This window comes from Myxocyprinus asiaticus, chromosome 33 (genome assembly GCF_019703515.2).
Source record: "Myxocyprinus asiaticus isolate MX2 ecotype Aquarium Trade chromosome 33, UBuf_Myxa_2, whole genome shotgun sequence".
NCBI lineage: Eukaryota > Metazoa > Chordata > Actinopteri > Cypriniformes > Catostomidae > Myxocyprinus > Myxocyprinus asiaticus.
Window position 1 is genome coordinate 10323586 of NC_059376.1, and position 26066 is coordinate 10349651.

Here is a 26066-nt window from a genome sequence, read left to right on the forward strand (position 1 = left end):
GCAGAGAACGCCCCTGGGCGCTTCGGCAGAAAAACTATAGAGTATATTTTCTGAAAGAGCATCGGAGAGCGGGCTTGTCCAGTTGCACGCAGAAGCCTCAGCTGGGCTTCCCCCTTTGGGGACAGTCGGCCAGTCACAGGCCAATGCCGAAATGACAGACATGCTTTCCCAGGCGGCAGCGAGCGTCGGGCTAGAGTGGAACCCTCCGCTCTCCCCTGAACCCTCGAGATGGGCGAGGCCGACAAGACACGGTTCCTTGCTGCCCCCATTTCCCAGGCAGTCCTATTCGGCGACACCATTGAGAACTTTGCCCAGCAGTTCTCGACGGTAAAGCAGCAGATGGAAACAATCCGGCACATCCTGCCCCGGCGTGGCTCAAGATCCCGCACCCAGTCTGCTCGTCGCCAAGGGTGTCCCCCTGTGGTGACTGCACCGGCTCTGCCGCAGCCCGCCCCTTCGGCCTGGCCCAGGCGTGGAGCCCACCACAGGAAGCCGACGCCACCCGTCTCACAGCCGGCGCCGAAGAACCCATGGAGGTCCTCGTAGCGCCCCTGAGACGGGCAACCCAGGGACAAGGGAACCCACTCACGTGGAGCTGGTAGGAAGACCACTCCATCCCCCGGTGGAGGGCCGGGTGGAAAATCTTTTGTTGCCTTTTTGTTTGATTTTGCCGCACGCCCAAGTGGCTGCGGTACCCAACAGTTCAGCAAAAGAGCAGCTTCCTTCCTCCCTGGGTCACATACCCGGTGTGTACGGTCGTCACCACGACTACCGTCCACGGGCTTTTTCTTGCAGGATTGGTGCTCCAGCGGTGCCCTTTCTGCCCCTAAGCACCCAGCTGTGGAACACAGCCGCCCCCGATGTGGCAGCCTCCACAGGTTACGAGGACAGGCCTCTTCCTCCCCCATCTCAGGCTGTTCCGGGGGTGGTCACAAGGAGCCAGGTAAGTGCTTCGATGTCCCTAGACTCAGCACGGCCATGACGTGCTGTGGCACCTCACGCTCTACCCCGCTGCAAGGCCCCACCTGCCGGTACGCCAGACGACGTTGTCCCCTTGGTCCCCCTTGCGCGGAATTTGGAGGCATGGCTTGCGCTTTCCAATCCGTCGCGGTGGCTGGTCTGGACCGTCCGACTCGGCTACGCGATTCAGTTCGCCAGGCGCCCGCCCAGGTTCAGCGGTATTCACTTCACCTTGGTCAAGGGCGAAAATGCTGTCACCCTGATTGCGGAGATCGCTACCCTCCTACGGAAGGACGTGATAGAACCTGTCCCTCCAGCCGAGATGAAGAAAGGGTTTTACAGCCCCTACTTCATCGTACAGAAGAAAGGTGGTGGGTTGCGGCCAATATTGGACCTGCGAGTACTGAACCGGGCTTTACACAGACTCCCGTTCAAGATGCTGACGCAAAGACGCATTCTAGCGAGCGTCCGGCATCAAGATTGGTTCACGGCGGTAGACCTGAAGGATGCGTACTTTCACGTCTCGATCCTTCCTCGACACAGACCCTTCCTGCGGTTCGCGTTCGAGGGTCAGGCGTATCAGTACAAAGTCCTCCCTTTCGGCCTGTCCCTGTCTGCTCGCGTCTTTACGAAGATCGCAGAGGCTGCCCTTGCCCCGTTAAGGGAGGTGGACATTTGCATTCTCAACTATCTCGACGACTGGCTAATTTTAGCTCACTCTCGAGACGTGTTATGCGCACACAGGGACCTGGTGCTCTCACAACTCAGCCGACTAGGGCTTCAGGTCAACTGGGAAAAGAGCAAGCTCCTCCCGGTTCAGAGCATCTCTTTTCTCGGTTTGGAGTTGGACTTACGAATGAGCGCGCCCAGTCGGTGCTGGCCTGTTTGAAGGCGTTCAAGCAGGGAACAGTGGTTCCACTGAAACTTTTTCAGAGGCTCCTGGGGCATATGGCATCCTCGGCGGTGGCCAACCCGCTTGGGTTGATGCATATGAGGCCGCTTCAGCACTGGCTCCAGACTCGAGTCCCGAGACGGGCATGGCGCCATGGGACACACCGTGTGGCCATTACATCGGTCTGTCACCGTCTTTTCAGCCCTTGGACCGACCTCTCGTTTCTACGAGCAGGAGTTCCCCTAGAACTGGTCTCCAGGCACGTCGCGGTCACGACAGACGCCTCCAAAACAGGCTGGGGCGCTGTTTGCAATGGGCACGCAGCCATCGGCCTCTGGACGGGTCCGCAACTGCATTGGCACATCAACTGCCTCGAGTTACTGGCAATTTTGCTCGCCCTGCGGAGGTTCCGGCCATTGATCCAGGGCAAGCACGTGTTAGTTCGGACGGACAGCACTGCAGCAGTAGCATATGTCAACTGCCAAGGCGGTCTGCACTCTTGCTGTATGTCACAACTCGCCCGCCGTCTCCTCCTCTGGAGTCGGCAGCACCTCAAGTCGCTGCGAGCCACTCACACCCCGGGCAACCTCAACACTACAGCGGACGCGCTGTCACGGCAGGTTTCCCTCAGGGGAGAGTGGAGACTCCACCCTCAGGTGGTCCAGCTGATTTGGAGTCGATTCGGACGGGCACAGGTGGACCTGTTCGCCTCCAAAGAATCCTCCCACTGCCCGCTCTGGTACGCCCTCACCGAGGCTCCCCTCTGCATAGATGCGCTGGCACACAGCTGGCCCCCCGGACTACGCAAATATGCATTTCCCCCAGTGAGCCTGCTTGCACAGACTCTGTGCAAGGTCAGGGAGGACGAGGAGCAGGTCGTCCTGGTAGCACCCTACTGGCCAACCCAGACATGGTTCTCGGACCTCACACTCCTCGCGACAGCTCCCCCCTGGTGAATTCCCCTGAGGAAGGACCTTCTTTCTCAGGGATGGGGCACCCTCTGGCACCTGCGCCCAGACCTCTGGAATCTCCAGGACTTGTCCCTGGATGGGATGTGGAAGACCTAAGTGGTCTACCACCCGCGGTGGTAGACACGATCACTTAGTCTAGGGCCCCTCTACGAGGCGCCTGTATGCCTTTAAGTTGCATCTATTCGCTAAGTGGTGTTCTTCCTGACACGAAGACCCCCAGAGATGCGCAGTCAGATCAGTGCTTTCCTTCCTGCAGGAGAGGCTGGAAGGGAGGCTGTCCCCTTCCACCTTCAAGGTGTACGTTGCTGCCATAGCAGCACACCATGACGCAGTAGACGGTAAGTCCTTAGGGAAGCACGACATGATCATCAGGTTCCTAAGAGGTGCCAGGAGGCTGAATCCCTCCAGACCACGCCTCGTTCCCTCATGGGATCTCTCCATAGTTCTTCAGGGTCTACAGAGAGCCCCCTTTGAGCCTTTGCAGTCAGCCGAGCTTAAGGCACTCTCCTTGAAGACTGCTCTCCTGACTGCGCTCACTTCCATCAAGAGGGTAGGTGACCTGCAAGCGTTCTCTGTCAGCGAAACGTGCCTGGAGTTCGGTCCGGGTTATTCTCACGTGATCCTGAGACCCCGACCGGGCTATGTGCCCAAGATTCCCACCACCCCTTTTAGGGATCAGGTGGTGAACCTGCAAGCACTGCCCCAGGAGGAGGCAGACCCAGCCCTGTTGTTGCTGTGTCCGGTGCGCGCTTTACGCATCTATTTGGATGGCACACAGAGCTTTAGAGTCTCTGAGCAGCTCTTTGTCTGCTTTGGTGCACAGCGGAAGGAAGCGCTCTCTCCAAGCAGAGGATCACCCACTGGCTCGTTGATGCCATAACTATGGCATATCTCGCCCAAAACATGCCGCACCCAGTAGGGCTACGAGCCCATTCTACCCGTGGTGTAGCGGCTTCTTGGGCCTTGGCCAGAAGTGCCTCTCTAACAGACATTTGCAGAGCAGCGGGCTGGGCAACACCCAACACCTTTGCAAGGTTCTATAACCTCCGGGTGGAACCGGTTTCATCCCAGGTAGTGGCACGCAACACAAGCGGATAAGCCCGGGATAGCCGGACGGGTGTATCACTTGCACATAGCGCCTTCCACCTCCTTTTGAGCTGAAGATGTGCGCCGTTAATTCCCAGTAGTGTTCACAAAATTTGTTCCCTGGTTGACTTCCTCCGAGCCCTGTGGCAGTCGAGTTTTTGGAGAGACTCGCTGCCGGCCCAGTACATGCGCTAACTAAGAGCCCTGTTCTGGGGTAGGTGCTCCGCATGTGGCGGTTCCCTGTAAGGCTAACCCCATGCGATCTATATCTTCCGCTAATTCGTTTCCCTGCTGGCAAACTGCATCTTCCTTGAGCAGAGCCCCTCTGCCCCAGTCTCCATGTTTGTAGTAACTCCTCCCCCATTGGGCAGGATCTACCTTGAAGGCTCTCCACATGTTTGGAAAGACCATGTGACGTATTCTTCCACTTAAATATCCCCCCCTCTCTTGGGGCGAGGTGTGGTCTCCGCGGTGTCCTCTCCTTGGGAGGGACACCCCCCGACTAGACCTGGCGGCCCATTCGGATAATCCTCCTTATTTTTAGGGAGTGGAAAAAGAGAAAGGGAAAATAGGCCACGACTGGGTTAAGCCTGTCTCTATCTTTGGGTAGTCGACTTGTCCCCAAAAAGGGCCGTTCGACACTAATAACTGTATTGGGGGAGGTTACGTGTCGACCTGGTGTGTTGGCTATGAGGCACACAGCGAGTCTGCCCACCACACACTGCCAGTTCACGTAACACAGTTCAGCCTTGTGGCGTTTTGTATAGGGACCCCTGGTGTCACTACATCGACACCAACGTCGAGTAAGTGACAGATAGGGAACGTCATGGTTACTGGTGTAACCTCCGTTCCCTGATGGAGGGAACGAGACTTTGGTCCCTCCTGCCACAACGCTGAACTACCCGCTGAAATTGCCAGACCTTATATCGGCTCCTCAGCGTAAAACCTGAATGAATGGTTGCATACCAGCTCCTTTTATACCCGTATGTCCGGGGGAGTGGTATGCAAATAACACTCGTGAATTTTCATTGGCCTTTTATCAAAGACCAGAGATGTCTCAGGCTCCCAAGAGTGACCCCTAGTGTCACTACATCGACACCAACGTCTCTTTCCCTCCATCAGGGAACGGAGGTTACACCAGTAACCATGACGTTCTGCATATGTGTGTTTGGTAGATTCTGGTTTGTGAAATGCTACTCAGCAAACACCTGAAACAGAGAGAAAAGAAAGGCTAGTTATATTCACAATGGATTGAAAGGCATCCCTACAAATTGTCAAACTTGTGCATAAACACAACAGTTTATGTTGCCCTTTTAGATCAAATAAAGAAATATGGCTATTTTAGAGTAAACACACACACACACCCACACTTGTTACTTACCTCGGAAACTTGTACCATGCGAACAACAAAATACATCCACCTTGTTAAAATTAGTGCGGGAAACTAACAAGTCCTTTAAGCTCTCAATATTATTTAGAATGGGGAGAAAAATGAATAGTGTATAAGTCTATCAGTTAAATTACACAACAATAACCTTAAAAAAATAAATAAAAAATAATAATAATCTAAAGAATCACAGGCTAACTCCACTAAACGAAAATTCTTCAATGTTAAAATGCTTGTAAACTGTAGAAATTGTACCTTTGTCGATACAGTGAGGAGCTGCTTAAGTTAAGCAAGCACTGCATCATTTAAAATACTATCCTGTAGATGGACAAAACAAACACTCTTTAGATAACTGTTGCTGTTTGTTTTGTATTCTACATATCCTAAAATATCATCATTAAACTGAAGTTAAACTAAGAGGTTACTTCAGTTACCTAAACCAACAACTTGCTGTATGTCTCCTTCCAACATTAAGTACTGTTTGGGATATTTACATCTAAATTTAATAATTGTGTAGTTCCCGTATTATAAAAATAATAACAGAAGTTATGACTGAACTTGAAATTACTTTTGAATCCACTTGGACAGCAGCGAACATCTTGATGGAGGAAAAGTGTGCACTCAGAGACAGCATGTGTTTGAACAGAAATATATTCCTTCTCCAAAAATAAAACTCCTCTAATTAGAAGCTACATGCATGTAAACCTTAAATACATGCAAACCAATTTTGATGCATATTGTGCAATAAATAAGTAGATATTATGTCGAAATTAATATGCACAACAATAAAGGTGTCTGTTCCAGCTCAATAATTTAACGTTTTTAACGTACTTGCTTTTCACATCACATAAAAATGTTAATTGATTCTTTCAATACACAGTAAGCTCATTTTGTTCATTCAGGCCAAATCCTTTTTAACTGGCATTAGACGTTGTATTTTGGAATGATAGTGATGGGTATGGGTTTGTGCTTGATTTACATGTCATATAAATGTAAGGAAGTGTAAAACACAGTTATAAACTTTTTTTTTATTATTTAACTATGGTTTTACACAGGTTTTTATAACATGAAATGCACTTATTAACAATAAAATCTTTAAATTAATACAAATGTAGTGATAAAGTGAAAGTCAAAATATGATCAAATTTAGTTTTTAACTGTCTCATAGGATAGTCAATACCTGTGTTTTTTCAGTATATGTATGTAACGTAGTGGTTAAGTTATGCAAAATGACAAAATATTTATTTATTTATTCATATATTTTCTTGCAATTATAAATTTTTAAATGTACTATTAACAGTATTTTAATGTATTTGACAGTGATATATCAGCATAACAAAAGCAATTTGTTTTTGCAAAATTAGAGAAAATGATGCTACTTTGGTCTAAAAAGAATACTTTATTTTTACGGTTAGTTTTGTTAAAATTGTCATTTAAAAGCTGTTAAAAAACAGATATTGAATGTATTCCATTTATACAGAATTGTTTTGTTAAATCACGTGACACATTTCGATAAACAGTTTATTCTTGTAATTTTAATACAATTTTCCTGTCATTTTGAAATACAGGGAAAAAATGTAACATTTATTGGTAAAAACTGTTACCAAAAAATAAAAATAAAAAAAATTCCAGTGTAGGCCTGTGTCACTTATTAGAAAGTTAATATTCTTATTCTGCTGTTGAAAGTAATCAAGAGCATGTAATTGTGAAATTTGCAAGCAATCTAGTAACAGCTGCGTATGTGTGTGTGCTGAACATGCACACATGTTCTGAAAATGCTCACGCTAATGCGCACATGAACGGTCAAATACATTTCAAAATTCTGTCAAAATGCCCATCTTGGTGAGCTATTCATATAAACACAGAGAGCGATGTCTAAAGTGAACATTAACAGTGGAGAAAAAAGCAGATTTGTTTAAAATGTCAGACTTCTGTCAAAATCTTGAGTAGGCCTAGCCTACCTTTGTCAATGTAACTTACTGAAATTTAACCTGGCACGCTTACCATTCCAAATGTAGGACTTCGCTATGCTATCAAATTGCTTGAAATAAGAGAGGGGTACATCTATAGGGAGAGATTGTAACAGGTAGTTGAATTTTGGAATACAATTAACCTTCACAATCATCGATATATGTAATGTAGCCCACCTGCCCACATCATTCGAAAACCTGTTTATTAAGGGATCAAAATTAACTCTGACTAAATCAGACAAATTTGCTGGGAATAAAATTCCCAAATACTTAATGCCCTGTTTGGGCCACTGGAAGGCGCCCGGCTGGAAGGCCGTTACTGGACAGTACGCTTAAAAGCCAAAGCTTCGGATTTAGACCAATTGACTTTGTATCCTGAGAACTTGGAAAAGGAATTAATAATTCTGTGGAGGCAAGGCATAGATCTAGTGGGGTCGGAGACGAATAATAAAATATCATCTGCGTAAAGCAGAAGCTTATGCGCCACACCTCCCGCCGTCACCCCTGGAAAATCATCCTCCTTTCTTATCGCGGCTGCTAATGGTTTCAGGGCAAGATAGAACAATAATGGGGAAAGAGGGCAACCCTGCCGAGTGCCCCTATTCAGAGTAAAATAATCTGAAATGAATCAATTTGTTTGTACCGCTGCTACGGGGTGTTTATAAAGTAACTTAATCCAACCAATAAATGTACTCCCGAACCCATACATTTCCAAAATCTTAAAAAGATAATCCCATTCTACCATATCAAATGCATTTCGGAGTCAAGTGAGATGGCAGCGACGGGAGACTGATCATTCGCTACTGACCACATGATATTGATGAGACGCCTGATGTTATCAGAAGAGCTGCGGCCCCGAATAAACCCCACCTGATCTATATGTATAAGAGATGTCACAACCTTACTTAATCGGTTAGCCAAAATTTTTGACAAAATTTTTACATCTAGTTAGATCAGGGAGATTGGACAGTAACTTTTACACTCGCTTGGATCTTTGTCCTTTTTAAGAATCAGACTGATCCGGGCTTGTGTCATGGTTGGAGGAAGCTTTCCCTTCTTTAATGATTCAGTATAAACTTCTAACAAAAGTGGAGCCAGTTCTATAGCATAGGATCTAAAAAATTCTGCAGCAAAACATCTGGCCCCGGAGCCTTGCCAGTAGGTAGGGACTTAATTACCTCGTCAAGCTCCTCCAAGGTTATCTCAGAATCAAGAGCGTTTTTTTGCTCAGTCTTCAGTTTAGGAAGATCTAATGATTCCACAAAGTTTCTAATATCTTCATCAGTAGACGAAGACGTGGAACTATAGAGATCAAGATAGAATTCTTTAAAAGCATTATTAATATCAATGGCTGAGGTAAAAATTTCTCCACCAGCAGATTTCATTGAGAGAATGGTAGAAAAAGACTCTCTCTGCTTTATATATCTAGCCAAAAGCTTCCCTGCTTTGTCCCCCGACTCAAAGTATGACTGTCTTGCCCTGAATAACCAAAACTCCACTTTCTGCGACAAAATAGTATTATATCTGTATTTCAATCAGGTCAATTCTCTGAGGCCATCAGATGACATACAGTGCTTCAGCTCTGCTTCTGCACTTTTAATATTTCCTTCCAACTCCACGAGTTCTCGTGCTTTGGATTTTTTGATGAATGAGGCATAGTGTATGAGCCGACCCCTAAGAACCGCCTTAAGTGCCTCCCAAGCCATGCCCACAGAGGATACCGAGGACCAGTTGGTCTCCATATAAACACTGATTTCAGTCTTTAACATTTGTTGGAAATCAGGATTTTGCAAAAGGGATACATTAAGGCACCAACTATGTGATTAATTTTTCTCTATATGTGGCAACACCTCTAAACTCACCAGGGTGTGATCCGAGACTAAGATGTTTCCAATTGAGCAATCAACAACAGATGAAATTAGGGATTTGGATATAAAAAAAAATCTATTCTAGAATAAATCATGTGGACTGATGAAAAAAAATTATAGTCTCTACCAGATGGGTTCAAAAGTTTTCAAATATCTGTAAGACCAAGATTTTTACACATCCTGTGAAGCGTCAATGTTGCTCTAGGAGGCTTGCACACTTTTGCTTCACTATGATCAAGGACTGAGTCCATCAAAAGATTAAAGTCTCCTCCCAAAATTATATCATGAAGGGTGCCAGCGGCTTGCAACATCCATTCAAGATCTATAAAAAAGCCCTGATCATCAGCGTTAGGTGCGTAAATATTAGCCAAAATCAGACTTTGCCCTTGAATTTCTGCTAAAACAATGACTCTTCCTAATTTATCATTAAACTGTTTGAGAAATTTGAATTGTAAATGTTTATTAACCAGTATAATGACTCTCTTGCTCTTACTTGAGCCAACACTAAAGAAAACATGTCCACCCCATATCTTCCCAAATTTTTCAGCTTCCTGCAGGGAAAGGTGCGTTTCTTGAAGAAACACTATATCATATTTCTTATGTTTAAGAAAAGAAATAACCTTCCTTCTTTTTATGGGGTGCCCCAACCCATTCACATTCCATGTGGAGAGAGATAGTACACTCATACCAACATTCAACATTTTTATATAATAGAAAAAATAAATTGTGTGTCAAAAACAGAATTATGAAGACCACATTTCAACATCAGTGCAACAATAAAACCCTGAACTTCCCCCCGAACAAAACAAACAGAAAAAAGAAAAACGTGCGCATTAACCCCACACACGAAAGCACCAACTAGTGTCAATCCCTTAAAACTCAAAGAGTCCAAAGGGATTGATGTCTACGAGAGCCCCCGCGACAACTTTACCATCAGATTGCTTAATTTTGCCTCACAAATTTGTAAGGCAAAATTACATAACATCAGATATTTTGTAAAACAAACCCCAGCCAATAGGCAGAATAAACACAAAGAACGTGTAGACTCATTCACAGAACTGTCTCCAAGGTGTGTTCCTTCACAAAACAAATTCCAGCCAATATAATGCCGTTCATTTTCCTCGGACAGACAAACAAATCTTCAGTGAGCCAGCTGATGAGTGCAGCAGATGACATAATCATTCCAATGTCCCACAAAAATACTCCACAAATCATACTCCAGCCAACAAGAGGCATAAGCACAAGGAACCGACTGATTAGTTCTTTAAGGAAAAGTGTTAATCCACAAAACAAAACAAACTCCAACCACTCGGCGGAGCCAACGCAAAAGGAAACAAAAATGGAGCCCAGCTTCCTCCGAAAGCCAGAGTATGTACAGTGAGTCAATCCACTCACAAGAAAAACACCCAATGGTTACTCACCCATTGTTTCAATAAAAGACATTGCCTGATTGAGACATGTAAATACTTTGCTGCCATCCTTGGTGTTTATTCTCAGTCTGGCTAGAAACATCAGAGCAAAAGTGATCTTCCGCTGATGTAAGAGTTTCTTGCATTCCTTAAACCGATCGTGTTTCTCTCTTGTCGAGTTTGCAAAGTCCAGGAACAAGAAAATATTGTAATTCTTCCAAGAAAGCTTTCCTTTGGTCCTCGCCTGGCACAACACGAGATCTTTATCAGATGATTTAAAAAATTGGGCCAGAATCGATCGGGGCCTCAGAAAAAGCTCATCTAGGAATTTCACCATATCTCTGCCCTCCTCATGCTCAGGAATTCCAACAATTAGAATGTTATTCCTGCGGCTTCTATTCTCAAGATCTTCAAGCTTCAATCAACTTTGGTTGCGGGTGGATTAGCGGCTAATTCCCTCTCTGATGACTCCAACATCTGTCACTCTTGTGACTAGCTCAGATAATTTTTTTCCATCGCCATAATCGATCGACGTATTACAGTTAGATCCTCCAAGTCCGCAAGTACCTTCGTCAACATCACCGACATGTTGGACAGTTGACGCTGGATTCCTTCTCCCGCCGCGCCATCCAAATCTAGTCCCTGGTCCACAGGCCTGTCTGGGCTTTCATCTTGAACCCGTAAGTGTCTTTTAATGTCTCCAGAGCCCGAGGATTTTGACTTCTTTGCCATGTTTACCTCAAACAGTAAATGTGTAACTGGGTGTATCGATTTTCACCAGATTATATCATGAAAATAATTAAAAAAATTAGCAAAGTGCGCAGAGCTGTCTCTCACACGTCTGCCCTTCGCATGGCATCACCGTACTCCCTTAAAATGTCAGACCTGTAAGTATAAATGTAAGCTAATAGACCTGCTGCTGTCTAGTAGTGTGTCATTATAATAATCAAACAACCAGAACAAGAAAACGAGAAAACACTCACTGCTCTTGACTAGATAACTTTAGTAGCTTTAAAAAGTATTAATGTATTATCATCACACAGTGAAGACCAGTAGTAGTTTTATGTTGAATTTCATTCTGAATGTGTACTTGAATACTTGATAGTGTACTGCTGTTAATTTTTTTTAAAGCTGTTTAAAAAAGCACTGAATTTTCTTCATTTTTATTTATTGTTCTATTATTTTTAATCCATTTCTCTTCATTGCTGTTTTTTATTGTTATTTTATTACTGACTGTTTACTAGTCTTGAATAATTACTTAAGAACTTGAAACCATTCTTCCATAATTAACAAATTAGTTAGTGTTGTTATTTGTTGTGGTTTTGAAGCTGGTATTGAGAATCGTTAAATTTCGCTACAGACTACTGAAATTTTGGTATTGTGATATGTATAGCCTTTATTGTACAAGGTAGATCTTGCTGCAATAACATGATGAAAAAATAGATCTCATTCCGTAGAAGTTTGAGCATCACTGCTGTGAATGATTGCGATGGAGGCTTTTCTTTATTTGACTACCATATGTAACATAAAATAATTTTTTATTCCCTACCCAGTGCAGTTTACATTTCTGTCGCGGAGAATTGAGTTGATTGCATAGGTACACTATTAGGTTGGGCATTGGTCATAATTTTACAAAAATATACAACTTAAACTTTGACATGTTACTTGAGCATGTAACTTAAATGTCCTTTTTTCTCTCCGGACAAGTAACTTTTTTACTCTGACAAGTGAATGACCAATTTATTTGTCCGGAGGACAAGCACATGATAATGCTTAATATCGAGCCCTGGCTCAAATGTATGCTCTAGTCGATTTTGTGTTTTGACCATTTGTGAACTGCGTTAAACTCCGCCTCGTTTACCATGCTTTGTAGGTGTGACGTTTTTGCCGTGTCATCACCATTCATATCTATACAACCAATGTGTTTATGATTAAATTACTACTAGAGCACAAAATTGTTTACAAGAGCACAAAGTTCTTCATTGATCTAGCCTCTTAATTTTGCTCTCAAAAGGGACTAGACTGATGCATTTAACTTCAGAATGTACACAATTTTCTTAGGGGGGACCCCCTAGAGGGTCCGAGGTCCACCCACCACAGTCTCACAAAATCCTGTGGGAAACACTGTTGAGTCATTACTTTGAGGACTGAGACAAGGAAATCTGTTGTTTAGCGTGACCCTTTGCTTTTGTTTTGGCTAGTGAAAGCCCACTGAGAGGCGGACGTGCTGGACTGCTGCCCATTTCGCTCTGTTTCAATTACCCAGCATGTCTTCTGTAGGGTAATGAGGTGAGTGTCACCGTGGGGCTAAAGCGACAAGCAGTGACTGCTGCGCTGCCACTTGGTCTCTCATTTCCGTGGTGATGAAGTGTCAATTGGCAGGGTCAAGGGGGCGGGAGAGCGAGACCAACCGCTGACACAATTGGTCTCCGAACCCTTCTCATATTCTCATACCCCCAGCTACCATATGTTTTTATCAGATTCAGAAACACAAAAGGGGGGAAAGCGGGAATTATGTTTGAAAGGCTGGTAAATAAAGTTGGTATTGATTTGATCTCATGTGTAATCCGTTTTGCTATCTGATACCAAGTCCAGCAATAAAAGAGAATCATGTAGGACAGCATAATAGATAATACGACCATACATCAATTGGGTTTTGGGAGACGTAAGAGCGATAGATCATCTTCAGACCAGACTGCTTAGCTATGGAATTTATAAACTAGCTCCTAAAATTGAAGTGGCTTTCAATTTTAGTTTCTAATTTAAAGGTACAGCATAGTACTTTTTTGCTTTTCTCCCCTAAAGCTGATTCTATTTCAAGGATACTAGAATAATTCCTCATCATTGTGGCTCTAAACTCAAATGCACAGATCTAGCAGGGTGAACCATGTTTGCCTGATCCTTCTACGTATAGCAGCTGTCAAACGGGCTCGTAGATCATATTGATGACAGCTATTTTTCCTATCTGGTTTCCTTGACGTGGTATTAGAGAAATATTCCAGGTTCAATACAAGTTAAGCTCAGTCAACAGCATTTGTGGCATAATGTTGATTACCACAAAAATGTATTTCAACCCTCAGTTACAGAGAGGCACTTACAATGGAAGTGAATGGAGCCAATCCGTAAAGGTTAAAATACTCACTGTTTCAAAATTACAGCCACAAGATGTAAGCAAAATGTGTGTCAACATGATTTTAGTGTGGTAAAATCGCTTACTAACCTTTTCTGTGTAACGTCATTTCCAATTTAACAGCTTCGTTTCCACGACAATGTAACGCCATAAACCCTAAATCCCTAAAACGACCGTAAAAATGACAATAGAAACAACTTTACAGCTGAAATTATAAGATTCACATTTCTGCTATTAAACCCTCCAAAAATTGGCCTCATTCACTTCCATTGTAAGTGCATCTCTGTAACCTCATGTTTTGCTTTTTTTTTTTTTTTTAAAGGAGGGACGAGTCAAAATTAATTTTTGTGGTAATCAGGATTATGCCACAAATGCTGACGATTAAGCTTAATTTGTATTGAACCCAGAATATTCCTTAAAACATGTTTAATTAGACAATAAGAATAATTTATTCAGTTTGTTTTATTACTAAGATTACAAATGATAAAGCCCATTAGTATTATATTTTTATTTATTGCGGAAGCTTGATTATAAACAAGTTTGCTTGATTGTCACAGAAAGCTATTCTAAAGTTTGATAAACCCTATATTGTTCAGTTTGGAAGAAAATTGGGTTGAACTTAGTTGAAATCTTAGTATTAATTCTATTGCAAATGTTTTTAAATCTATAAAATATTTAAATAATACATAAAGTTTTTAAAAATATAAGTATATAAACTAAATATATGTACAACATATGTGTGTGTGTGTATGTGTATATATATATTATATATATATATAAATCTCACACACACATACATACACACATAGACACAATGAATGATTGTGACAGAAGTTCATTAGAAGCTAAAAGAAAGGATGCTACTTCAAAACCAAAATATGTCATGTTATTTGGATGAAAAGGAGGGAAATCAAATAAAAAAATAAGTATATTACATTTATTTATTTATGGAACAGCACTGATTGACAGTATTGTGATTGTATATGGACCATAGAATAAAGAAGAAAAAAATCAGCAAAACTATAATTTCTAGACTTCAAATAAATGATTTCTGATTCCCTTTAATGCAACAAACCAAATACATGTCAACAGCATATAAAGACAGATAACTTTACAACATCAAACGAGATACCATAAATTTATGTTTAATTTATCCATGCTGTTTCAGTGTTCACTCAATGAGAGTTTTGTTTCTGTAATATTAACTCATATCAGCACAGTTGCTTCAGTAATTAAACGCTTGTGCCACCTTCTGGAGAAAGATGAACAATATGCTGTAAGCACTAGCATGGATGTAATGTACAATGTGACTTGAAAGCCAGTTAAAAGAATCTCTAAGGACATTAAAATACCACAAAGAGTGAGGTGAACCATAATACAGTTGTGCTGGTTTGTTTGTTTGTTTGTTTCGAATGCTGCATTATGCATGAAATGAACTAGTTCCAAACTAGTATGATTTTCTTGTCCACAAAAGGAGATATTTGGCAAAATGTTAGGGACCGACAGCCTCGGTCACCATGCACTTTCATTGTGTGTATGGATGCAATGAAAGTGAATGTTGACTGAAATAAAGCCATTCAGGTTTGGAAAAAAACATGAGGGAGAGTAATAGATGGCTGACATTTTTGAAGTTTAATATGCCACATACTATTGAGGCAGATGACTTGTACTCTTAAGTCATAAAACATATACCACTAAGCACTTGCTGAATGTGGATGGTAAGAGTTCAGTAAGAGAGAGGTTAGAGAGTGAAGTTCTCTTACCTCATCAGCACTTGGCAGTTGCACTTTTGGCGGTCCCCATTCCTTACTGATCTCCTCTCTGACCCTCTGAGGGACGATCAAGCATTTGTCAACAACCAGATCAGGGTAGATCACCTTTATCCCTCCCCTAAAAATTAAACGTTAAGTTACGAATAAGTTTCCCCATCTGGAATACTCTCTCACTATCATTATATGTTTTTCATAGATTCCTCTGAAAGATCATTAGACACCAGTATCAGCTGTGCAGTTCAATCACGTACAGTCCATGATTCCACGGAACTTTAGTTGAACTAGTGAGTAAGTTGTTTGGTTTCTAAGGCTTGTTGTGTGGGTTCTGAGTGGGACCGGCTGCTTGAGTATCCATGACTCAGCGTTCAGAGAGAGTCCTGCACATCCCACACCAGCCTACAAGTCAGATCTCGAAATCATTTAATCTAAGAGAATATGATTTGAAAACTAACCCTAGTCAAAAGCTCCTAATGGAATAGAATAGGGCAGGATATTCATGTTGCCATTTCTGTGAACCAATCCTAAATTATCTGAATGGGAAGTTCTTATAAGATTGTTTTAAAATAAGATTGTAAATTATAGAAAATTATTTTATTTGAGTATTGTAGTGTTACGAAGAGTATGCAATTGTGTTTTTGACCATTAGTTAACTACACTGAAAAAAGTGAACATGGCTTGTTGTTACTCTAAAGAACTGTGTATTGATCTGACCCAATAAATTGAATTTTCTGTCTAGCCATTTGTGCTACGTAAAAAGTTTGGTTGATTGAAATTAAAAGTAAGTCTTGTTAGTGTAATGTAAACACATTTCTTCAAATCAAATTACCAATAATGTGTTCCCATTTAAGCCACATGACTACTGACATCATTAAGCATTGAGACTTTTAGCGACCTGTTTTCCGCCATTTTGTTACACTGCATGGACGAGGACAGCGCGTGATAAATGGGAATCCACAAAATCGGTATGTAATTCTAAAAATACAATTGAGTGTGTTGTTAACATCATTTACACATGTTTACATAATATTATTACGACTAGCTGCTGTTTCACATACTATTATTATTAGTCCGTGACGGGTCTAACTCGGCCAACAAGTTCACAAGTTTCGCTCGTCACGTTGAAGTCAAACCGAGTGGAAATAAAATAAGAATACAAATAAATTGCTTAATGTTAGTCGACTTAAGTGATATTGAGACATAGTATATACTGTATATATATTTGTAAATGAGCAGTTCCCTGTCTGTCACTCACTCAACTTTGTGTCGATGTATTGACACTAGGGGTTCAATCTTGAGAGCCCCAATCACCTTTGCTTAAAATAGAAAAGGCCAATGAGAATTGGCGAGTGGAATTTGCATGCCACTCTCCGCCCCCGGACATACGGGTATAAAAGTGATGGCGTGCACCACTAATTCAGATTTTTCTTCTGAGCTGAATGCATGTATTGTGTTCACCCTCGCACGGTCGAGGGTTGTGCTTCCCCTGTGCGCTTCAGCTGCTGACTCCGCGGGTGCTAAAAGAGTATATTAAAAAGAGTATATTTCCTTCTAAAAGAGCTCGCACAGACGCTTGCCGTCTTTTTAAAGATGTCCTTCCGCGTTTGCGCTACTGGATGTGGCCGTTATCGCTCCCCTCCGTACAGTCATGAAATCTGCCTCAGGGCGGATTTAATGTGTCGTTCGTGGCTCTCGAAGAGGATGAGCTTTCGGTCGCAGAATTAGAGGGTGGGCTTCTGCTATTGGAAGCGGAAGAATCTTCTGAGCTCCTACCCACGGGTGGTAGAGCACAGGATGAGGTGGATGCTGAGATGGCAGCCGTGCTTGCCCGGGTGGCTGCGAATATCAGGCTGAAGTGGAATCCTCCACCCTGCCCTGAGCGTTCGTGGCTGGATGATTGGTTTCTGGGCTCGGAGGGACTATGTGACATTCGTGGGGCATTGGGAAGGTTACGTGGGGGCCGAGTGCACTTGATACTAGGCACGCAGTGGCCTGCCTGCACCTGCACCACCAGTTCACATAACAGTTCAGATGGTTGTGGTGTTTTGTATAGGGACCCTTAGTGTCACTACATCGACGCAACCTAGAGTGAGTGACGGATAGGGAATGTCTTGGTTACTGTTGTAACCTCTGTTCCCTGATGGAGGGAACAAAAAGTTGTGTCCCTCTTGCCACACCACTGAACTACCCGCTGAAATGGCTGGGACTCTGTCTCAGCTCCTCAGCACAAACCTGAATGAGTGGTTGCAAGCCGGCTCCTTTTATGCCCGTATGTCCAGGGGAGTGGCATGCAAATTCCAACTGCCAATTCTCATTGGCCTTTTTTCAAATATCAGAGGTGTTTGGGGCTCCCAAGGGCGACCCCTAGTGTCACTACATCGACACAATGTCTCGTTCCCTCCATCAGGGAACAGAGGTTACAACAGTAACCAAGATGATACTGCTGAACAACTTTTCATGACAGTTTTGGAATAATCCAGTCATAAAATAAACGAAAGTAATTTATGTCTTTTGATGATTGCTGGGTAGGGTCTATTCTGTAATGTACCAACTTTTTTTCTTCCTCCCATGCCCCACCTCCCCCTCCTTTCAGGCAAGTAACTCAATGTGGAAATGCAAATATTGTGGTGTCACTAAAGGCAAGCGTTCTTAACTTCTCAAGCATTATAAGCTCGATCATAGGCATTTTGGACATCGTCATGCTTACCCTTGTACTTATTCAGATTGCCCTAGTTCATTTAAAACATGGAATTCTCTTAAGAGCCATTTGTCAAGGAGCCATCCCCAACCTCCCCCTCAAAAAGATGCAGTGACAACTTATAAATGCATACTTTGTGAATACAAACACACGTCATCGTTCAAAGATTACCTGTTCCTTGTATTTTTAGTGGGTGCTCCAATATTTTTGGATCATTCAGGAGACATAAGTCAAGAAATCACAAGTCATTCTCTGTAGAGGATTTAAAGCCTGGCATTGTTGTCAGTGAAAGGCCAGTCCCTAGTCATTCTGCTGAAGGTGGTATTGGATCAGATGAAGATGTCTTAGTTGATGAACCTACTACTTCTGTCCCAATCACAGAAAATACAGAAGACTTGTCCAAAGCTATAGAGCATAAAATAGCCTCAGTCCTTTTAAAGTTAGAGCATGTTTTCCTTGTACCTGGTGTAGCCATTGATGACCTTTTGAGGAGTTGCAGTATTTGATTAGTACAGTTTCAGTTCCAGTTGTCAATCAAACCATAATCCAGCTACTGCAGGAGCATAATTTGCAGGTTGATGAAGTTGTTGTAAAGGAGTTGGCCTCCATTATCTGCCAGTCTCATCCAATCCAAACAGCAGTCGGAGATCAAGGTCCCCTTTCCACTACATGGAAATGGAAGGCATACTACAAAGCAAATTTTTCAGTATGTGCTTGACCGAAAAGATGGAAGGGCATTTCAATGTTCCAATTCTAAAGTCCCTGCAGCAAATTCTAAGTTGCCAGCCAATACTTGATAATACACTTCATTTAAAATTATAGAGGTGATGAATGTAAATATACTTGCTTTTTTGATTCACTCAACTTCCAACAGAATGCACTGCTTTCCAAACCTGCTATCTCTTTAATATTGTATGTTGATGAATTTGAGATATGTAACCCCCTTGGCACGTGGAAGAAAAAAATACAACATTTTTGGAATTTATTGGATATTAGGTAATTTACATGCAGGATGTCAATAATCCCTGTCTGCCATAAATGTAGCTGCTTTGATTAATAGCAATGATTTTAAGCATTTTGTATATGACAGAGTGCTGGAACTATTGATTGATTGACCTTTTCACATCGGACTTTCATCGAAAAACTGGGAAAGACAGTGAAGGGCATTTCAGTGTATTGTTGCTGACAATCTTGGTACACATAGTATTGCAGGATTTGTGGAAGATTTCTCTGGAAGATATGTCTGCATATGTTGTACAGTAGAGAAAGAAGAATAGAAGCTATCACACTTCAATGTTTCCACCGGTTTCCCGCCTGAAAATTGGAGCCTGTTGAGGTTTTTCCTTTTTTGACTGGAGACAGAGTGCCTGCCAATGAACCTGCCTGGCAACTTCTAAATGACTTGAAAGATATTGTAGACCTTGTTGTTGCTCCTTCACACACCAAATAATCTATAGCTTATCTGGCCTTCAAGATATCTGAGCATAGGATCAGATTCCAAGAGGTTATCCCTGAGACTTTTGCCCAAACACCACTACTTGGAGCATTATCCTCAGCTAATTGAGCAGTTTGGCCCTCTGGTTGCTCTGTGGACAATACGGTTCGAGGCTAAGCATAGCTTCTTTAAAAGAGTTGTGCGTCATACATTCTGCTTCAAAAATGTGCTCCTATCATTGTCACAAAGGCATCAGTTTCATATGGTGTATCATATGTATTAGTGCAGCTCCCTTACACCAAAATTGGAAGTATCGCACATTTCTAATCTTCCCATTGATGTTCTGAATGAAGACATATCACAGACTGTGCAGCAGAAACACCCAAAACTGGATATTTTGTGCCTGGCCAAGGAAGTAACATTTAAAGTATTCACCTACAGAGAAAGCATGGTCATTGTACATGGCGAGTTTGGCAAAATTGTACAAATGATTTGCTCTAAGACAAACCACTGTTTATCGTCAGAAGACTCGATGCATGGTATACTGAACATTATAGAGCCTATATCTTGGTCCAGTCATCTAACAAGAAAATTAAACGTTTAGAGCACCATAATCTTACAGACCCATATCCACTGGTTCAGTACACAACTGGGGGGAAACGCATGGTGGTACAAAAAATATATATACATGTGCAAGGTTAGATTTGCTTACATATTCTAAAAAAGTGCATAAGATGATGTATTGAAAAATATGCTAAACATATTGATGTCTAACATTTATGTATTATACTATATCTAATTTTAGTTCTTTTTTTTTAGAATCAGTTAAGCATGGCAGGAAAAAGATCTGCTAAGCTTTTGGTGATTTTGAGTCAAGATGATTCAAGAAAGTTGCTGCTGCCAGATGGGATTCCAGAATCAGTGGATGAACTCATTGAAAATGTGAGGGAAGCTTGTAGATTAAAGGGGAAATTCAGACTATAGTATCAGGACAAAGACTTTTTTGGCAAACACTGGAGAACTTTGGAGTCTTGGCACTCTAAAGGTAATCCATTTGCTAGACGAAGAGCCATCCACAGTTAGAACAAGTGAAGGGACCCCGGTCTAATGATGATACTCTATCCATTGGCTCTGGTGACACAGATGGTATATTGTATAATCCTCCTCGCATCCCCTTCCTCAGAATCAGTTTCCTTAACAACTGAACAGTGGCCAAAGGAATTTAATATTCCAAGCTTTTCTTATGACACTGAACTCCAATTAAGAGAGGGGAAATTCACTTTTTAAGGCTAACGGTACAAGGCTGACCAAAGATGAAATCTGACATTCTGGAGAAGATATGTGATGAGATCTACAAGTATAAAGCTTACCCCAGCAGTGCAGACTTTTGTGAAGTTTCAGAGGCACTGATCAAGAAACATCCTTGCTAGGCAGAAAAATAATCTTTCAATGGTTGCTACGGGTGGACGCAGAGACTTAAAATGAAGATGGGAAACCTCCGCACAAAGTTGAAAGGCCTTGGATGCCCTGAGTATGCTGTCAATTCCCTGAAAACCAAAGCATCAGATGATGCTTTTCCAGCAAATAATGTGAAACGACCTAAACATGGCGAGGCCAACCATATGCCGTCCCTTCAAGCTGAAGAGATGTCAGAGAACCTTGAAACTGAGCACCTGGCACTTTTAAAGGAGGTGAAGAAAAGAAACAATGCAGGGACTATCAGAGAAAAAATGGCAAAGACGTTTGCCTTGTGTAGACAAGAAGTTGTGGAAAAACAACCTAGTGTTCAGGAACTGCAAGAACTATGGCCAGCGCTGTTTCTAGAAGAAGAGGTAAAAGCAGAGTCATTTCGTAACTGGCTGGTACCAATAATTGTAAAAATTGTTCAATCATGAAGTTATCATAATTTAAATGATGGATTTTAGTATTTAGAGAATGTTTTTTAAAATATATTTTCACAAGCTCCAATTATACTTTTTTAGGTTAATGCTCTGTGTATTTTTAAAACTACTTTTCTCAAAGTAATATCTGCTTCTTTACATTTGTCTATTGTCTATTTCTCTTTCTTACACACATATAAATGCAGAATTGTTGCGCATCACGACTTTAACTTTACAAGCGAGATTTTGGGCCTCTTTGGACAGACAGAGCCCTCAACTTCTCCAGGTTATTAGGTGCAAAGATGGAGCAGTCTGTGAAAAAACTAAGGACACTCTTAAAGTTATGGATCAGGTATTAGTTGCATGTGAATAGAATTGTTTGTGATAATAAATTCAGTAGTGTTTTGGTGCACTGAAATACATCTTGACACATTTTGTAGAGTCTGGACATAGGCATCAGAAGAGAGTGCCTGATCATGTACCTGGGTAAAGATATGAGCTGCCTGATCAAATAATACCAGGTAAGGTTGGAATTTTTGACAAACCACTGAATTTTTTCCAACCATGTTTGCCTTAAACTTGTGACTGGTGTTTCTGGGTATTTGTTTTATGTCCAAATTGTGGAATTTAATTTTCACACAACTTCTGTTACATTGGTAACCCAATAACTGAATTATCAACAAAAATATACAATTAGTTTTCGCTTATTTGTGCCACAAAAACAAACATTTGTACCGGTTTTGTCTCTGAGATATTACACTATTTTTTTGTGGATGTTTGATGTCACTCTCCACTCCACTTTGATATCGTCCACATCGCTCCAAACCACTGTCGTTCGTTTGTGCTCGATTTTAAAAAGACACTGGTTTACAGTAATTTAGATGATGGGGTGGGAAGTTAATTCACTGCTCCCCCAAAGTATCTTTTTATATCTAAAAAAGAGACTTGACAGTTACAGTGAGTTACAGTGTTTGTTATAATGGCAGAAACCAGTGCAAATCAAGTACAAACAAACACAGATGTTTTATTTTTGCAGCACAAACAAATTATATATTTTTATTGATCTAATTTTGTGTGGTGACAACTTCACAGAGGTTCTCATACAGCCTTACCTTGTGTAGCCCTTGAGGGACCCTGGCAGTTCTGGGCATAATCAGGTGCTCTTTTTCTTCCACACTCCCTCAATCATTCTCTGTTCTTGTATGTATTTAGGCTGGCCAAAGGGAAGAAGTGGAGAGAGAACTTGAAAAGACCACCATGGCAATTTGTGTGCTATGTGAAGGTGATGCTCTCAGCACTCCACTGGATATTGGCATTGTCAGTGACGGTGTGGAGGTACTAAATTAGTTGTCCTCTGTTGCATGTGCCCGTACCATGATGTTTGGACTCATTTATGCACTGAACTTAAAATATCCAGAAGGACTTCAGTATACCTTTGAGGCCTTTCAAAAAATAATCATGGACATAGAGAGTAAGCAGATAAGCCAAAGGGTGCAGAACCTCTCTTCAAAACTGCAGGAGTGAATTCCTCTCCTTGGACCCAGCTACAATTTCCTGCTGAAGGTGATCGTTCTTTTCTTCACTTCACTAACTTCACTTTATTGGGGCATTAGAGGATGAAAATGTGTATGTTGCAAACTGTTATTTTGTAAATGGGAATTTATATATATATATATATATATATATATATATATATATATATATATATACACACACACAACAGTTAGTTCCAGTCCTCGAATCTGATTGGACGAGAAACGTTCCATGAGCACTGATGGTCTGACACCATCAGCACTCGGATGCTTCACTGTGTGTATCACTCCGCTTGTGTTCATGCCGTTCTAGACTAAAGTGTAAGAGCAGTGCAGATGTGTTAAGAGCTACGGTTTGTGTTTTTTTTTTTTTTTTACATGTATTTTTTTTTTTTGACATTACATATGTTAGCCAGCAGGTGGTGGCAAAAGATCATTTTTGTGTATAATATGAGCCAGTTGGGTGACGTGAAGTGAATCCGCTTCAGCCAGTGTTTACATACAGCACTATATGATCGCTTGTATTACTACTACTTCTAAAGCCAGGAATTAGCTTTAAACAGCTTTAAACAAACAACTTCAGCATTACGGCTCATCACAGCTGAGAGACACAACAGACTGATTAATTACACAACTCAAGGCGCTTACCTCTTACAGGAGTTTCCACATTGGAGTGGACACACTGTTTAAAATGGAAGACATTGCGGTTTTTATAGTGATTCTATAGTGTATATAAGCAATATCACACTCACAATCGTGCTATATGGCCCTAAATCAGTACTGCTGTGATTACCTGTGGCCAAATCACAGCAGTGCTGATGTAGGGCCATATCGCACTCTTGCTCGTGTGATATTGCTTAAATATAAATAAATAAATAAATATATATATATATATATATATATATATATATATATATATATATATATATATATATATATATACACATGCCATTTTCATTGTTATATAATGTGTATGTGTTTAGTTCTTTGTTGTCTTATTTTATACATAAAAACTTTAAAAATGGTGGAAAGCCATTTTCATTGTTATACATTGTTATACAATGATATTATACACATTGCAAAAATGTTGTATTCTGACATAATAAATGTTAACAAATGTTTGTCTGAAGACACTTGAAAAGGCATTCATATCTCACACAGTTGATAAAATCACACATTCAAAAAGTGAAGATGTATAATCTTGATATTACATGAATTTTTTATTTGTATATATTTGGATATTTGGTTTAAAAAGAAGAAAAAAAAAAGGGGGGGTTAACCTACCCAGTAATCAAAACAAGCAAGTACAACCCCCTTATACCACGGGTCTGTTGAATGCTTGATTCTGATTGGTTGATTCTGACTCCGCTGTGCGTTGTGACCACATTACCACCTCAGGTGTGCATTATTTTTCATTAATTCAACGGTCCGTTGAACCGGTCAATTATTCCTTACTTAAGGACCGCCCACTCTTCTCTATTATTGGTTTCCACTACTAATAGCTGACACCTTAATGGTCTACAGAAGTGTCAGTCATGTTTTTTTGTTGAGGGGAGGGAGGGATGATTGTTTCAAAGCTTTTGAAACTGACAGGTGCGTTTCTGTACTGCATACTGTGCAGTATGTACTGTATACTGCTTACTATTTCAAATAAATTTATGTGAAACAGTATAAAATACGCAACGATTAAGATTGAGTTTATTTCTAAAAATATCAATACTGTGCATGGTAGCCTATAGGCCTACATCCTAGAATTAGTAACATTTTTGTGATTTACAGTACATAGATCATGTTCCTGGATAAACATCCTTTGTTGGTTGTGGAACAACATTGATCAACCAATCAAACTCCAAACCCTATCCATACCCCAAACCCTACCTCTAAAATCAGAGTGCAATGATTGGTTCACAGCAATGTTGTTCCAGGATCATCAAGGATGTTGATTTAGGAACATGTCCAACTTGCACTGTTAAGCATAGTGATGCAATAGCATAAGCTTAATCAGAGGGATAAAAACACAAATACCAAATGTAAACTGCTAGTTTCTATTTATTAAACAGTATTTACATATTTCAAGAACAAACACATGCTGCAAATTTCCTGAAAAAACAAACTCTACCCTCTTCGATCCCAAAACATGGAAATGATGTCTGTTTATCATACATACAGATTATCAGTCAGGCAACACTGAGAAAACATTCAAGTTTTGCTTATAGCCTAAACATTTGATTTCAAGGCTTCATTTCTTTCACTCTCCCAAATAATCGTGATTGTGCAGCAAAACAGCATCTGATGCTGCACACGCTCCGTCTGGTTTGTGCTTCTTCGCAGTTGGCAGCACTATAAGGGTTCTGAGTGATTTAAAGCAGTTATTTTTGTTTATTATGCTGTTCACCCCTGATTTTGTTTTGTTTTTTGTTTATTGTCTGAGAGCAAACTAGAATACATGACATGCGTCAGTGTCAACCTTTGTTTATCTTTTAACAGTTCAAATTGCAGATGTAAGCATTGCTCTTCTGGAGAGTAATGTCCAGTAGTCAAGATTTATAAGGTTTACAATATAATTGATTGTTTTTACACACTTTTTCCATCCTACACCATATTTTCCCTTTACATACTGTACTATATGTATATATGAGCATATAGGGGAGACTGGGGCTAGATGGCACACAGGGAAGTTGTCACAAGAACTGTATCATAACTGGTTTCAATTTCATAAATGCTGTGTTCTCTCACAATACACACTGGATTATATTCAGGTAAGGCTCTACTATGTATTAAAGGTAGATTTTAATTAAAAGGCTGAACTGTGTTCTCAAGGCAAAGGATTTCTTTATAAAATTCATAGTGGGACAAGTTGTCACATATGTTTTTAATGTTGTGTTTTTATTCAATTTCTTACAATTTCTGTAACAAGCTAAATAGTGGCTTGAAAATGTTGTTACCTTTTCAATTCTTGCAGTTTCATGAATTGCTTTGGATTGCATAATAACTGTTTTACTGTTCAAATTTAGCTAAAAACCTGTTAAATAGCCTATAATTCATTTTAAATGTGGCTTTTTTTTTTTTTACTTCATTC

At 41.2% G+C, this 26066-nt stretch overlaps 1 protein-coding gene across 1 annotated transcript in view; it reads right to left on the reverse strand.

Moving 5' to 3' along the window:
• LOC127424579 (phosphatidylethanolamine-binding protein 4-like) overlaps positions 1-16351 on the reverse strand; it is a 242271-nt gene extending 225920 nt beyond the window's left edge. Inside the window, exons 1-2 of the mRNA XM_051669934.1 lie at positions 16338-16351; positions 15437-15563 (exon numbers count right to left, since the gene is read on the reverse strand). Coding sequence (XP_051525894.1) covers positions 15437-15563; positions 16338-16351 — 141 coding nt within the window. The remainder of the gene's footprint in view (positions 1-15436; positions 15564-16337) is intronic.
• Positions 16352-26066: the final 9715 nt, after the last annotated feature.